The 16,421-nt window shown below is 41.2% G+C and overlaps 1 protein-coding gene across 2 annotated transcripts; it reads left to right on the top strand.

Annotated features, from left to right (window-relative positions):
• The first annotated feature begins 1,406 nt into the window (after positions 1-1,406).
• Positions 1,407-16,068, top strand: tiparp (TCDD-inducible poly(ADP-ribose) polymerase). 2 transcript variants are annotated; one of them, XM_066709429.1, is made up of 6 exons: positions 1,407-1,606; positions 2,527-3,406; positions 10,474-10,639; positions 12,109-12,227; positions 14,057-14,332; positions 15,586-16,068. In XM_066709429.1, exons 2-6 carry the CDS (start codon positions 2,556-2,558, stop codon positions 16,031-16,033), a joined length of 1,860 nt encoding a protein of 619 aa, XP_066565526.1. In that variant the 5' UTR covers positions 1,407-1,606; positions 2,527-2,555; the 3' UTR covers positions 16,034-16,068. The 2 variants fall into 2 exon arrangements, with proteins under 2 accessions (XP_066565526.1, XP_066565527.1); XM_066709430.1 differs by having other exon boundaries at positions 1,414-1,606; positions 12,040-12,227.
• Positions 16,069-16,421: the final 353 nt, after the last annotated feature.

Raw genomic sequence — 16,421 nt, 5'->3', positions numbered from 1 at the left:
ACCTGACGTGTTGGCACTTGTCCACGTGTTTTTTTGTTTTGTTTTTGCTTTCCTTTTTTCAGTTGGGGTCACCTGGGCTTGAATTTAAAAGTATACAGCTAATCACTTACATGGAAATGAAGCGGAGAGACGGGAGTGATGTGGATGTTTTATTATTATTAAAATTAGCTGATTTACATTCAACGCATAATACTGACGGTTGGTGATACACAGTTAATGAGTGCATAAAAAATCTAGAAGAGTGAACCGTTTTTTTTTTTTTAATGATTTCTGAGGAACATCACCACTCAGTTTACGGTGTGATCAGCAGACTGTATGTGAGCTCTTTGGGACCTTGGTCATGTGCACATGAGGCAGATCCGCGTCGTGATCATTTCTCCAGAAAACAAATTGAAACTCATCAGATTACAAGAAAACCCACCTGACTCGAACCCGATCAGAAATAAATGCACAACCAATCTGGACTGAGATTGTACGCCCATTTTATTATTATTATATTGCAAAGCCTATATCCTGTATTAACACTTTTTAGTTGTAGGATCCTTTTTAATGTATAGACCAAACATCTTGAGCCGATCCAGTTTGAAACAAATGAATAAGAAGAAAAGGGGGGTCGTGTGCATGAAACGCGTTCCCCTTTAATTGAGTGTTTATTGCAGGGAGTGAATGCAGCTCAGGGTGTGATAGCTATTCCTGCCCTGTGCCGTCGGGATCCTGGGGACGCCGACAAGTTGCCACCTGCACAATGGGATATGACGTCATTTGGGTTGCGAAAGAATGCCCGAAATGCACAAATAAGCACTCGAATAATGAGCGATGTACGTCATCATATTTAACTTCGGGTAATACTGGTGTATTGAGCAGTTGAAAACATAAAGTGTGTTATTGTGTTTTTATTAAACTGCATTACCGCAAACGCGTGTGCTGATCTTGTTCTCATGCTGTCCGCCACTGTTTTTAGGACGCAAACGCGGTGGCATTTTGTCAGCAAGGGATTGCGTGACACAGTCGCACGCACCGCGCATCAGTGTTATTAATGCCACTAACGCGACGCACAACCTTTCACCCAGTTTGGCTTCGAGGGAGGTGGAAACACACGCACGTTTTATTCACGTCGCAGCCCGTGCATGTACTGCACCACCTTGCTGTGAATACAAATCCACCTGGGCGTCTTGTTTTGCTCCTGTCCATACTTCTTTTACCGGAGAAGTGGATTTGAATACGAGCTGCCAAATGCAAACCAGTAGGAAACTGTTCCCATCGCTATTGTGAAGCGAGTCTTCTGGTAACTGGCAGCACAGCTTCCTGGTACTGACAGGCCTAATGAAGAAGAGAGAGAGAGAGAGAGAGAGCAAGCCAAGCTCCTCCTCTTTTCTGGGGCTCTTGCACTGAGAGGGGAGGCATAAAGTACTTGCAACAGCTGGGAGAGCCGCCGCTACCACAAGAGTTGGCGGTGCAGGATGCTGTAGATGGGAGCTTTGTCACGCAGCAAGCCGCGGCTCAGTACAAGTTAACGCGCATTGGTGCAGGACATACAATACTCATGATCAGACGGGATTTCAGCTTCAGACAAAACCTCGGACAGAAAGTCGCGATTCCTCTCAAGGTGCGGTCCAGCTTTGTTACTGTGTTTATACATGTAAAACACGAGTGCGTGCATGTGTAGCATACGTGTGTGTATTATAGATCTACGTGTAGCTATCGGTGGAGATAGAGGTACTTTGATTGCATTGTCTTAAAGTCTTAGTAATATTCTTGCTACGAATGTGAGCAGATGTTAAAGAACATGCTGTAAGTGTTGCTCCTGTACGTCATAATTTAGGTATAGTAAAATATGCGCTGCTGTCCAATACCTTTGTAGGCAACCAGATTGAAACTCGGTGCAAGTTGTTAGGCTACTTTGTTTCCCAGCCCGAAGCTTAATGGACGGGATCTGATCGAGAGCAGTTACCTGCACCTACGGGGTGGATTAGATATTGGATGTGAACAGTAAAGAGCATATTAGCGCACACACACACACACACACACACACACACACACACACACACACACACACACACACACACACACACACACACATATCAGTGGTTTTATATCGTTTCTCTGCTGTGTCCAGCTGTACGGGGTTTGTTACACTATGACACTGTGAGTAGGCTACTGAGCTTGGTTTTCAAACAAAACAGAAAGATGATTTCAGTTTCTGTACCTTCACCCACAATGACTCGATGAAATGGGTCAATTAAAAAAAGCCTTTCGTTATAATTGGGCTGCCACGATCTCGCCCCTGTCCTTCATGGGAAATCTAAGATCCGCAAAACAGTTCAGGGTATGCGCTATTGACTAGTATCGTTGCACAAGACGGAGCATAAGAAGCTGAGAATTGAAGTTACCCTAACACACAACGTTGCTTGAGCCTTTAACACCTTTTCTGCAGCGTTCATTTGTAACCTGGGCACGACTACGCTATTTTAAGCTACTGATTTTCCCTGCGATCATTTTCATTTTGTTTTCCGACTCCATTCACAGGTTTTGAAGGTGCTCCCTCCGCGTTGAAGATGGAGAAAAGTTTGCATTTGCTCCAAACCCAACCAGAAACGCCTGCTAAAATCCCAGACGCATCCTCCGAGGGAATCGCGATGCGCCACGGAGAGTTCAGTGACCAGATAGGCCTGTCAGACAAAATCCCCCTTGTCAAACCTTATTTAAAAAAGAAACACGCTCAGAGGAAGTTGGATGCAAAATGTCTCCGGGCTTTGGATCCCATCCTCACGACTTTATTAAACTCAGATGGCCTTGTGGGAGGCGACGGGGTGTTTGTCCCCAGGAACCCGTCGAGGAGCCAAAGAAATCTGTGCGAGGCCGTGGTGGAGAAGCAAGCGAGAATAAGCCAGCTCTGTCTGAAGGGCGGCGACGCGGTGTCGGGAGTGATAGCGGCCGCCGGAGACGGAGACCTAGCCGGAGAGAGTGAACAAAAGGCGGCGGTTATCCAGCCCCAGGCGGGCGATGCCGCGGTGCCCAGTGCCGCCGTCTCCCCGGGCCAAGGAGACAACAGGAATGCGATCTACACCTCCGAGCCCTTGGAGATCGCCGACAAAGACCTCCACCTGAAAAGCCGGATCTTTCAGGATAAAAGCGAAGAAGCTTCCTTGGATCTGGTGTTTGAACTTCTGACCCAGCTCCAGTATCACACGCACCAAGGGGACGGGGTATCGATCTGTGTGGATTTCCTGCAGGGGGTCTGTGTTTATGGCGGGGACTGTGCCCAGCACCACACGGTCCTGCCTTATCACTGGCAGATCAAAAGGGCCGATTCACAGATGTGGCAGAGTGTATCGGATGACTCCCAGGAACAATTGGAAAGGCTCTATTGCAATCCGGACAATGACCAAGTCAGACTTAAATATCAGTAAGTGCCACAGTTCACCGATTACTTGCATGCTTTTTTCCTTTGGGTCCCAGACAAAGAAATCGTTTGGTGTGATTTAAATGACACGCCAGTTAGACGCACAGGTCACATTTTGTTTCCTTTAAATAAAAAAATAAACGTAAATAAATGAATGACCTGTGACGTCTGTATTTTTAGAAAAATGAAACATGGTTTGCTCTCCAGTGATTACATCCATGAGGATAAGCAAGAATTTTTATAGCATGATTATGTAACTTTTTACTGGCCCTTTTAAATCCTAATGAGTAACAATGGCCCAATGCCTCCCTTTCCTGTGAAACATTTATCTTGTGATGTAGGCTACAAATCCATGTGATTCATTCTGTGCAAGAGGTGAAAAGAGTAATGGGATTCAAGATGACCCTCATATAACCAGAATTCATACGCCAGGCATATTGTTTAATTTGTATTTTACATTTGTATTACGATTTGTAATATAATCCTAAATAAGTTATGAACTTCAACAATGGAATAGGAATAGGGAAACAAAAACTTATATAAGGCTGACTTTGCAGTTGCAATAGAGGAAGACTTGTGTAAGTTCAGGGTGTAGTTTCTCTGGTGAGAGGTGAGGCCGTTCACAGGTTTTCTCAAGGCTGTGGAGTTACAGCTGCTTCTGTGGCGCTCCCCTCAGTTCTTTTTCACAACCTTCACTTGTGATACAACATTACACAGACATGAGTTCACCCCTTGTCTCATCTCGGCACCCCCTGTATCCCAGAGCCGTGTTGTGTCCCCATAGTAACAAGATGCCGATAACAGCATGTTGGGGCCTTGCTGAGAGCCTTGCAAACAAGCTGCTACAGCACGTGCTTCACATGGTTACCACATTATTTGACTGGAGCCCTTAATCTCTTGTGGTCAGACTAGCTTTACAGGCCGATCTGTGAAGATTGCACACAAGGAGAAAAAGTGGCTGTTCAGCGCTTTGTACCGTTTAAGAAGGCCAAGCAAAAGCCCTGCACCAATGGAAACCAGCATTTGAAGGTTATTTGAACACAATGAGGGAATAGTCTGGGGAAGGGGTGCAGAGGTGGCTTGGGTTGGTGGTTGTTTGTTTGGAACTGAAACACTGAACGGCATTTGCTTAGTTTATTCAAATATTCCAACCGAGTTCAAGCCCAGTGCAGATCCATCTGTTTCGCAAATCTCCACCGCCATTCCCTAGCACAGAGGGGTTTGAAGTGAAACCTCTGTTGTTTTCCTTTGTTGTCTGGTGGTGTAGAAACTGCCGGGACAGCACAGCGCACCAAAATGATTGCTGTCCCATAATAACTAGAGGAATGGGGGGAATGTCTTTGTGTTACAAGACTGAAGAGATGTAATTGGCCTGAGGACATAAAGATTCAGAAATTTAATCTGAAATTCAGATTCTAGAAAGGTAATCTAACTGTTTATTACTCAGATGTGTGAGACAGCATTGGGATTTGATTTTTGACCCCCCTTTCTATATTTCACTCTCTTAGACCATTAGATCTCCTCACCCCTGGTCCATTGTATTTGGTAGAGTGGTAGTTTTTAAGTATCCAGGATAAATGGGTCTTTTCAGCTAAAGTAATTTCCGTGGTCTTCTAACCCTTCGTCACACTCCTTTGAATGTAATGCGGAGACACTGATGTGAATGAAAGCGTGATGATGCATAGTACGTGACTCCGGCTGTGGCCTCAGAAGGCTTTCTGATGACATGCTTCAGACTCTGATCTCCTTTTTTTTTATTGAGATATTCAGTCATTTAAGGCTGATAAATTAAATTCTACTTCTTTGCCCCCTCAAAACAAAAAAGAAAGCTCTCATCATGGTATCAGGCAGCTTATTTCATGAATGGGTTCCTTTTGTTTGAATTCAAAGACTTGAAATGCACAGATCAAATGTATTTTGACTTTTGCATATAAAAAATATGCTAATCAAACAGAACTTCTCAAGTTGTCTGTTTATTTATGGGCTAGAGTTGATAATCATGGGAGCTGAGAAGATGCCGGATTTAAGACCTATTTCATGCAGACCCGGAGCACACATTGGCCCGCATTTAGACCTCTCTTATGCCGTAGTGAGTCATCCAGAGGAATTATTATCAAAAAGAGCTTGGACAAACTGGTACCCATGTGCAGGGCAGAACAGAATCTGCTCGTGTGCGGATGCATTGAATACAATCTCAGCCTTTTAGAACAATGCTGTTTTAGTACATTTCAAAGACAACCCCAGGCATTATTCAAAGAACATTTTTTTTTTATTGTGAGTTTTTTTTTTTAATTGTATTTTATATATATATAATTTAAATATTGAGCTGTCATGCAATAACTAAAATAGGTTAATGCTTTTATTTACAAGCGAGTGTGAGAACGAGAGAGATATTCAGATACTCATTACATAAAACCAGAGCATTGTGTGTAATCTGTGGAGTAAACAAGTTGTGAGTAAAATGAGAAACTTCACTAGTATATTAGTGTTCAAGTCTTTGAAATGATTGAATGGGAAACGCTGGCTCACTGGTGCAAGGAGGTTCACCTTCAGGTTAATACTTTCCAGGCAGTCAGTTGTGTGCCAGCTAAATGTTTTCTTATTTTATTTTAATAATGTATTTATTTCCGAAAGCGTTGGTATGGCAACCACACAACACTCATGAGAGGTTGATCTAAATGCTTTGTAACTGGAGGATTTTCTGTGTCAGTCTAACCTTTGTACCTGTGTCATAATAACACACACATCCCAGGAAAACATGAAGTCAGTGTCTTATCTGAAGAATGGTCATGAAAGGAGTTCGCTTGTTAAGGCTAGCACAACATTCAGTCTTGGCACAAGACATTACATGAGTATGATCTGAAGAAAAAAGGGCACAGGCTTCTAATGTATACTATTTGTTTTTTCATTTTTTTTCCAAGGGAGCGGTTAAAATACAATATTTAAACTAGGACCATGACAAACACATGACTCTTAAAGGAAATGGAGTCAAAGTGAACAGAAACTTCTGACCATGACATAAAACATACAGTTATTTAAGAAAGAGAAACATTTTTTCCAGTTGATCAACCATTTAAGACTACCTCGCTAAGAAAGTGGAACTGGAAATGGCTTTTTTCCAAAAGTACAATTAAGGTACCTTTTTGGTTATAGAAGCATTGATGCAGTGAATGAGAAATTAGGTTCACCTTTTTAAGATGTAAAGCAACACAACCCTGAAGGTATATTTTAATAATCTATGAGGACAGAACAAAGAATATTTGTATGTTCAGAGCGAAGTGAATACACCTGTCTTATTTAAAATGTTTGGTAACACCTTTTTGAGACCCCACAAGTTCAGTTCAGTTGTTGGGCCTTTGTCTGATTCTGTCCAAACGGCGAAGCCATTTCTGTAACAATTCATTTTAACAAATAGTTTGTGGATTTTAAATAGATTTGGAAATAGTCTGAGGGTTTTGGCAATAGGTAATTATCATTTGTTTCAACACCCAGAGGATAGAACTGTAATTGGAGTATGTTAACCTTTTCTAATGGCAGCAGGTAAAAAAGGAAATCTCACTTAGTTTGAAAATGGTATGTAGACATTGGTTTAATTCAAAGAGCTTCTCTTGCATTGGCAAAGTGTGTCATATCCAGAAATAGAATCAGAGGCAATTGTAATCTTTGTCACATAGGTTTATGGAATGGGATGTATGTTGAAACTGGAACATTTTGTAGAGGTCAGGGGACCAATGACCCTGGGTTCAAGACTGTCTCTCCATGTGATATCTGGTTAAATTTAGTTGAGACAAATCCATTCTTGCATCAAAGTTCAGTGCTGCACCTGTGTGTATCTGTGGGTTGACCTCCGTTTCACTATAAAACATTTTTAATATCCTTCAGCTTTTGTTTTATGCTTTTATCGTTTGTTAACTGCTAGCTGCATGTTACTTTAAACTTAAAAAATTGGTATTTTCTATATGATTGTGTTTAAATGTAAGCATATCTGAACTTCCTTGTGAAAAGTTTAGGCTTAAAGTCTTGGTATTGCCTGAACCGTGGAATGTGTTTTAAATAGCTTCATTAAGGATGCATCTAGAAAAGGTTTTTCTTCCTTAAACCAACACTGGACAGAAATGCTTTGTAACAAGACACTTCCTTGATTCCATTTGCAAACAGATACTGCAACTCTGCCCTTTAGCCACTGTTCTCGAGGTGTGGTGTCCTGATAACTCCACCTGATACTGCTTTGCTAAACCTGCATTCCCACAATAAAGGCCATTCACATTTCCGAGACCTATGCAGTTTCAGGGATTAGGTCAAGTCTTAATGTGCCTACCAAGTGCGTCTTATACTGCTGGGAGAGTTTCTGTGCAAATGAAGCATAAAAGCCAGTTAAAAAATATCCACAAATCTTATATGTATGTGTCTTGGTAGACATTTTTTAATAGGTCATCCCATTTAAATGTGTTGAATAAGCTCTGGAAAATGTTATGCTCAAGAGCTTGGTTAGTCCTCCCCCCTCTACCAAATCTAAAATGTGTTGAGGACCAAAATAAAACCGTTCTGCCACCTCCTGGTTTATTCTCTGTGTAACTGAACACAAAGAGTGATTGTGCTCCGTTAATTGAACCGCTAGAATTGTATTTTTAGAATCTCAACTAACTAGCTGCAGAGAAGAGGCACAGCACCATGGGTCGTTTAGGGTCGCGCTTATCCCTGGTGTCACAGCTTGGTGAAACTGGCGTGCTGCAAGCGAGAACAGCTTGCATGCTATCAAACAGAGTGCGTGCGCTCCATGCATGTAAGCATTTAGAACTCTGAATCGAGTTGTCATTGCAGTTTGTAGGACTCAATATGATATTTTTGTGTGGCATGTTTTTGTTCCCTTATTTCCCTTTTTTTGTCTACTGCTTGTAGACACTTCTATGTCACAGTGAACAGTGAGTGTGGCAACACTGGTATAAATGTTCCTCGCAACATCGGTAAATGTTCCTCACTGCATTCTTTGGCCGTCACTCCCTGTTGTGTAATGCACGTGTACTGCTGAAACCGAGACGCAAGTGCTTCTGAAGTTTCACTGAGTTACTGAGTGTTTACGCATCGAGAACACCACCAGCACTGCCTCCTTGAGCTGATAGTGCTGAACTTAGATAGGCACAGCCCCGACTGGCTTACATTGACCTCTGGGAAAACACTATTGTGTGTGTGTGTGCGTGCATGCGTGTGTGTGTGTGTATGAATTAGTGTGTGTGGTTTCACCTTGTTTCTGTTAATCTGTAAATGTTTCTTTTCTTTGAAGCTTGATAGTTTCTGACATGTATGTGTGTGTGTGTGTGTATATATATATATATATATATATATATATATATATATATATATATATGAAAATGTGTGTGTGTTAGTACTGTGAGGGTAATACTGTTAATGCTCTAGGCAATTTTTTATTTTATTTTTGCATGGTGTAAAATGCCCTGCAAGTTTCCTGTCAGCTCTCTCGCAGTGAGTTTCACACCGTTGAGTTCAAAAGGTTGAAGAGTTCATCTCGCACAAGCTCTCCTGTAACAAACTCCTGTGCAGTATACCACAGCCATATTTGCCTGTTAAATAGGCTTAGCAGCACCGAACAGGTTTCCACTTGCCAGGTTTAACAGAAGCATGTCTGAGTGAAGTCTGAAGCATTCATTTTCTGCACGTCTCTCTAGCTTTTGCCCCATACTGGAGCTTCTCTCTATATCTGTGTTTTACTGATGCCATTATATTTTAACAAAAAAAGATATTCCTATTAAGACATTGCCATTGTTCTGTGTTAAGTTGTATTGGCGATTGTAAGTCATATATTAAAGATAGCCAGTTCTTTTCGATCTCTGTTCATTGCTCAGCATATTTCTCAACCGAAACCGTTGTGGATTGATGATTTTGAAAAGAGGAAATTGCCCTCCCATTTTACATTCTCAAGTTTCCTCAAAAAGGAATGGTCTTTATTATTTTTCATTTTGAAACAATTACTCCTAATGCTTATTTTTATGGGACTACCAGCCATGTCCTCTTCACAAAATGCTCTATTTTCAAAGGCTTTGGTTAACATTCAAAAATCAAAATAGTGTTTGTGTCTTAGAAGAACAACTAAAATAAGGAGTGTGCATTTAAATGTCTCAAGGGACTTAAAATTAAGTAAATTAAGGACTTATTTCCATGTCTGTTGCAAGACTTACTTGTGATCTAGCATTACTAGCAGATAACATTGTGTTACATAAAGGAGAGAGAGAGAGAGAGAGAGAGAGAGAGAGAGAGAGAATCGTGTGTGTGTTGAAGAATGCTGTAGTCTCTTCTGTAATCTCTGCTTGTTATTCTGCTCACACTTTCATTGATCTGGGCTTCAGTAGAATATGATCTGATCCTTCCACAGCCTTCTCCCTAGATTTGTATGACGAGTGTGTTCTTTCCGGTCATGAAATGTCCTTGGCCAACAGTGTGAATTTCAAGTTGAACCTCCTGATGTTACACAGGTATAAAGCTAGTCTGTACTGGCGAACTAGATTTTTAGATCCTATCTTGTATATCATTAGAACATTTCTGCTGTGTTTGTTTACAAAATCTAGAGTGCAGTATGTCTTGTTTGACATCAGTATTAACTGATTCCTATAGCTGGATAAACAAGAACATATTTTAAGGATTACCTGTAACTTAATTGTGTTCTGACTACTGGTCTGTCATGTGAGATCAAAATCAATCATGCTGGTATTGTCAAGCTCTTTTATAGTCCGAATATGTAAGATTGATTTATTGAGCAGTGATTACCCTTTTTCCACTGCTAACCTACAACAATGTACAAATATATGTATTTATTTCTGTTTAGTTGGGTCTACTGAATGACCAGTACCAGAAGAATATGTACATTTATATTGTATTTCTGAAAGGAGCACCCAACTATTTGTAATCAACAACAGTAACTGAGAACTAGGGGCAAAAATCCATTTTGATTTTTAAAACTTTACCAATGCTTTGAAAATGTGTTTTTATATGTTGAATTTTGATATACTTTATGTATTAGTCCATTATCCTAACTCTGGCTGCTTTCTCTGGTTTAGGGGACGTGTTTTCACTCTGGACTTCAGCCTTATGCGAGTGTGTGATGTGGAATTCGACCTGGTGAGAAGACTAGCTACTCCTTCAAGTACAACTGTGACCTCCAATTACCACATGGTGTGGAAATACTATTGCAGGGATAATTTTGGCTGGAGGGAATATTCCGAGGTAAATCAGAGTTTTTTAAGCTATTTTATCATTTGAAGCCTTCAACACAACACATTTGAAACCTGGAACCAAGATCATTTGTAACTGAGAATTCCAGAATTGACAGGGGGGGTATTAAAAAAAAAAAAAAAAATAGAAATATCTGTTTAATGATTAACACAAAGAAACTAGTTCGAATCACAGGCCACTGAACTGCTTGTTTGACAGTGACGTTGCCTCAGAAGGTAACAAGGTGTTGCCATTAAACGGATGAACGTGTTCTGTTCCATCCACGATCACTGCCAATCAGTCACGCCCTTACCTCACTGGTTTTGATTTCCAACATATGTCATACAGCGTACATGAGTAACAGGATAAGATTACTTGAGGACACATCCCTTTTATGTTGTAACAGTATCAGAGCAAGTTGCAAAATCTTCATTCAGCAATTCACTGCCAAGTGCCATATTTCAGAATATTGTCCTCCCCATTATGTTAAAAAAGGGGGGCTAGTGAGTCAAAATCAAAAGGAAAAAATATATTACATTTGTACAGAATTGGAAAGGGTATTACAACTCTGACACAAACACCCTACCAGAATTTTGACCATGACACGGTTCAGCTTGGAAATGGGTAGAACCATTAGCTATCACTATTAGTAGCTATCGCACTTTTAGTACATGTTTTATGAATGCGGTACTCAAGTGTATGGAGCATTAGTAACAGTATTGTCAGATATGGCAATGGAGATGAGTCAAGGATGGAAAAAGGTGAGTGTAATGCATCGTGCACAGATACTTGCTGAATGAACCGGTCTCTGCTGAATGATTACATGTGTGACTCAGGCAGTGGTTACAGGCGTGCACTGGGTTGCCGCGTAGGAGGTAAACTAACCTCATCACAGGCAGTTCTGCATCTCATGTCACCCTGTTATGATATTGACACTTTAGGTAAAGTGGGACAGTGGGTCAGTGCTGCTGACCTTGTCTACATCATTGTAGCCATTTAAAGTACCATTTAATAAAATGTGCTGCTACCACACATAGACTAAGCACATAAATAAATACAATGTATTATTGAAGTGTGTGCAATGTCCAATATATATTGAAAAATGTCTAAAGAGTAATTTGACCACTGAACAATTCGTTTTTATGTATATAAAGTAGTCCTCCTACAGCCCTGTAATGTTTTAAGAGGAACATTAGATCCTCAGTGGCAACAGATGTGGAAACATAGATCAATTAAGTCAATCATTGATTTAATTAAGCAATTCTAAGAGCTGGGAATGCAGAACAACAAGGGGACCCTGAGGTGGTGCAGGACAGTGATCTACAGGTTCTTGTTTTTGTTCAGTGTCTGTGTTTCAGAAATGTCATTGCACCACTTCTTTATTTTATTCTTTGTGGTTATTTCTTCAATAGCCTGTTGTCCGACTGATTGAAGAAGCTACCTGTCGGGGTTTAAAGGAAGTTCGCTTTGTCACACTGCAGAACCAGTACATCCTGAACATCCGAGAAGGGTTTCAGCAGAATGCCGTGTTTGGGTTCAGAAGACAAATCAAAAAACGACCTCTTTTCCTCTCTTCAATCACGTTGATGCCTTACTTACAGTAAGTAGACAATTAACCTGCAAACCATTTTCTTAAGATCGGTGCCTCACTATCAATCTCTGAAGCAAACTGATGCCCAACAACATGTATTTGCATGCAGAGTAGCTTATGATTAATAATAACATCAATGTCAGAACAAACTTGCTTAGGAATGGAGAAGTGAGTAATGTACAAGTCTAGAAAAGTGTTTTGTGAACAACCGTTCTATATGTTTATCTGGGGCAGCTGCATGACTACAGCTGAAGCCGTTCCCTATGTGCACAAAGCCGTGAAGTCGTAAGCCTGAATATACAGTTGGTGAGAACTGTGATGTTTTCGTGGTTCTCTCACAAGGGCTTATCTTTGCATAATGCTAATCAATTGACAGCGCTGCCAGTAACATTTCTCACTGGGGAGGGCATATAAATAACCCTGTCCTCCAAAGCCAGCTTTTTCTTTTTTTTTTTCCCTCTTTTGTGTAGTTTTGTTTAGTTTTTTGACGGGAACTAAGAATCAAAACATAAATAAAGCGAGAGAGGGAAGTTGGCTTTCATTTGTATACTTAGTTCCTTCAGAGGAGGAAATGGCTACTACACTCTTGCTCTGTTTGCATATCAAGGTGGTTTCTGTAGATAATTGGTATAAACACTGCCAATGGTTAAACCAGCTTTTGGACCATGAAAAAGGCTGTGTATTGTCTTCATCTGGCTGTTGAGTAGGAAAGTCACGTGCATGTGTTTTAATGACTGCTCTTGATTTGCTCTTGACTGGCAAGATGTTTAAATTTTCAAAGGCTACACAACAAGGTGTGTTACTCTTCCGGGATAAGCAGAGAGCACACACAAACTTAATTTAATACTCACAAGCAGGCAAGTCAATTAAAAAAAGACAGAGAAAAAAAAAGGTATGTTTATAATGGAGATTCTGTGGTGAATTCAAGTGAATTAAAGTCTGCATCGAAAATTGAATAGTCCCTTTTGGTCTGGAATAGGACCTAGATTATTTCGATGTCGCCACCAAATGATTTTGGGGGAGATGTGTCATCGTAGTCCTCAGATCCTTGTAAAAGGTTGGGTGCTGGAGAGGGCAGCTCAAGGGCCAATGGATGGCAGGATGGCAGTGAATTAGTCTCTGTCCTCTAACCACGGCTGCAGTTGCTTTGTTAAATTGTTTTTATTTTTTTTAACCGGAAATCCGAACGCTTGTGGCGGCTCTGGCTTCTTATCTTTTCAAAGTTAAAAAGGATTAGGGAAGGGTGTCTGCTTTCAGCGCTGCCCTCGCCTGAAGAGTAAGATCAGAAGGACTGGCCTATTCATCAAAGTCTGGACGTATGAAGTGCCATGTGGCTCCCGTTCTTTGAGTGAAACTAATAAAGATGCCATTTCTCTGATCTCAGCAGCACAGCTGGAAACGTTATTGTCAGAATCCAGTGGGTAGGAACACATTGTCCCATACCCAGGGGTGGAAGTCATTAGTTTGATCGACAGCTTGGCATCAACCAATTTAACTATTGCCTTCACTGCAGAATTCTCTCTGACATTACTTCAACCACATGTTATAAAATGGCTAGGCACTTAAAAGAAAAACCCATGGGAACAGGCTTTAGCCATTCTCCAAAGGTATGCAAAGCAAAATAACAAATCAGTCTCATTAATAGGGTGTCTTGGTACACAGCACCACAGTCTTAGTCAACAATAGCAGGGTAAACTCAGCTTGGTATGGATTTTTAATTTATTTTTTTACATATATCATATTTCACTCTGAAGCATAGGTCGCTGGATTTCTAAGATCATACAATGTGTCAAAACAATGTATTGATTTGATAAATTTTTCCTCACTTTTCTCCCTAGGACTCTTGGTGGCCTTTCTTCAGCAATATTTCCATCAATGGACCTAGTCCCCTCACAGCCCTTATCTCCAACAACATCTACCTCCCCAAAGGTCTATCCCGAAACTTGGCTTCCAATGGACTCTTTTCAGGACTTTGTCCAAGTGCCGGTATCCAAAGATGACAAGAGCTACAGGACTGTCTACAGCCTTTTTCACAAGACTGTTTCAGAAACCAAATTCAGGATTTTGAAGATCATGAGAGTTCAAAATCCATTCCTTTGGGAAAAGTATAAAAGGTAAGACTGTGTGACGCTCACTCCTTATAAAGTATGGGAAGTTGTGAGGGCTGGGTGTGTTACAGTTCCTCAGGTTCTTTAAGAGTCTAAACAAATGCGTTAAAAGAAGGGTGTGGTAGATTAGACGTATTCAGCCTCTGAAACACTAAAATGTGAATTTGTGATGTATACTGACATTTAAAGAAGAAGAAAAAAGCAAAACAAGAGGTTTTAGCGAAATTAATACAGTGATGCATTTGTCTCATCAAAAAAATAAGAAAAGCCCCATGTAGAAACAGCAGACTGTGAAACTGAAAGCCTTTGCAGTAACAGGATATGAGGGCCTGCATTTCGGTCTGTGAAGTGTGGGAAGCTATTGAGCTGAAAGGTTGGTGTGTATGGCAACCACTCATCAACCACTAGTTTCAAAAAGCTGTAGTGAGCCAGCGAGGCTACAGCATAATCAGCTTGAAATAGACACGGAGGAGGCCCTCAGCATAGATTGTGTCAACGTATCTAAATAGCGTATAAGAGCAGTAGAACATCTGGGAGAGCTTCCAGCAGAACAAGGACTTTTTGTCCCAGGGAACAGTGTTACACCCATTTCTCATAATGGTTAAAAATTCAGTACATGTTGGGAAGAAACATGAAACAAGAGTGGGATCTCTGCAAGTGACCTTGTTTAAAAGGCCCCGTATAGCAGTCAGGGGTCATGCAAGGCTCTGCTTGATAATACCTGGTGTTCAGAGCAAGTTAGGTTCACTGTAAGGTACAGTCGCATGCAGGACGCATGAGGCAAAGTCACATCAAATAAAATGATTTCGGTGCCTTTGGTGTGTTAAACCACAATTCTGTGATGTCAGTTGACACATTTACTGATAGGAAGAAAACTGAAAACTAAAAAGAAAAACAAATCCGGTTATTTTAGTTTGGATTTCTGCAAGCTACTACTCATAGAAATGCACACATCTGTCTTAAAAAAACAATGAATTATTCAGAGAAACTAGGGCAAGTTGCTAACACCGCATGTATTACCATTGTTAAATTATATTAGCTTGGTAGCCATCAAAAACGCACCCCCTTTCTGAAAACAAAACACTAGTAAAAGACGGGTGATCTGATCTGTTATGTTTGTGTTTTGTCTGAAAGTTGTCTGTTAACCAACTCCCTCAAGACACACACACACACACACACACACACACACACACACACACACACACACTCTGTAGTTCTGCTTTGGGTTAATGAAGATGTTTCTCTTTTTCTATCTACAGGAAGAAGGAGTACATGTCCAGGAGGATGTCGGAGATGGATCGCATGCTGAACGAAAGGCACCTTTTCCACGGCACCTCCCACGACGTTGTGGAGGGCATCTGCAAGCACAACTTCGACCCGCGCGTCTGCGGAAAGCACGCCACCATGTTCGGACAGGGCAGCTACTTCGCCAGGAAAGCCATCTACTCGCACAACTTCTCCAAGCGCTCCCCCAAAGGGGTGCACTACATGTTCCTGGCCAAGGTCCTGACGGGGAAGTTCACAGTGGGCAACCCCACCATGAGGAGGCCACCACCTTTGAACTCCAGTGATGCCTCCAGTGACTTGTTTGACTCTTGCGTGGACAACTGGATAGACCCTCAGATCTTTGTGATTTTCAACGATGACCAGAGCTACCCCTATTTCATTATACAATATGAAGAAGTTTCAAGCACTGTCTCCATTTAGCTCCCTGTGCTGCCAATCGCTGCTGTACTGTACTGTACTGAAAAAGACCGCGGACATGAACGAGAGGTACAGAAACAGTGTTGAAAGTTCGTGGCTCCTTTTCTAAAGGCATTTCGGTACCCCCTGCCAGACCCACTGCTATGTTCTGGGTTTTGGTGGAGGTAGAGACCTTGCAGCTCTTCAATGGTAGCACCCTCCCCATTTCTGAACACGGCCATACGAGTTCAACAATTCTGTTTCTAGCAACTACAGTTTTGGGGTGTAGACCTTCCAAGTGTGTATATAGTTCATGGACAACAATAGTGGCATGTCCAGAGTCCAGTGCTTTTGTGACTGTTGACTTTTTTTGGAGTCAGGATTTGTGAGAAATGTACATATGTTTTCATTG

The sequence above is a fragment of the Amia ocellicauda genome, chromosome 7, assembly GCF_036373705.1.
Source record: "Amia ocellicauda isolate fAmiCal2 chromosome 7, fAmiCal2.hap1, whole genome shotgun sequence".
Lineage (NCBI taxonomy): Eukaryota > Metazoa > Chordata > Actinopteri > Amiiformes > Amiidae > Amia > Amia ocellicauda.
Note: the sequence above shows the minus strand (reverse complement) of the source record. Positions and strands in the feature narration are given on the sequence as shown.

Bases quoted from the DNA above. Each gene is read 5' to 3' on its own strand.
- tiparp (XM_066709430.1), top strand. From the start codon at position 2,556: ATGGAGAAAAGTTTGCATTTGCTCCAAACCCAACCAGAAACGCCTGCT. The intron at 12,228-14,056 runs GTAAGTAGACAA...TTTTCTCCCTAG, and splicing joins ACGTTGATGCCTTACTTACA to GACTCTTGGTGGCCTTTCTT. The intron at 14,333-15,585 runs GTAAGACTGTGT...TTCTATCTACAG, and splicing joins CTTTGGGAAAAGTATAAAAG to GAAGAAGGAGTACATGTCCA.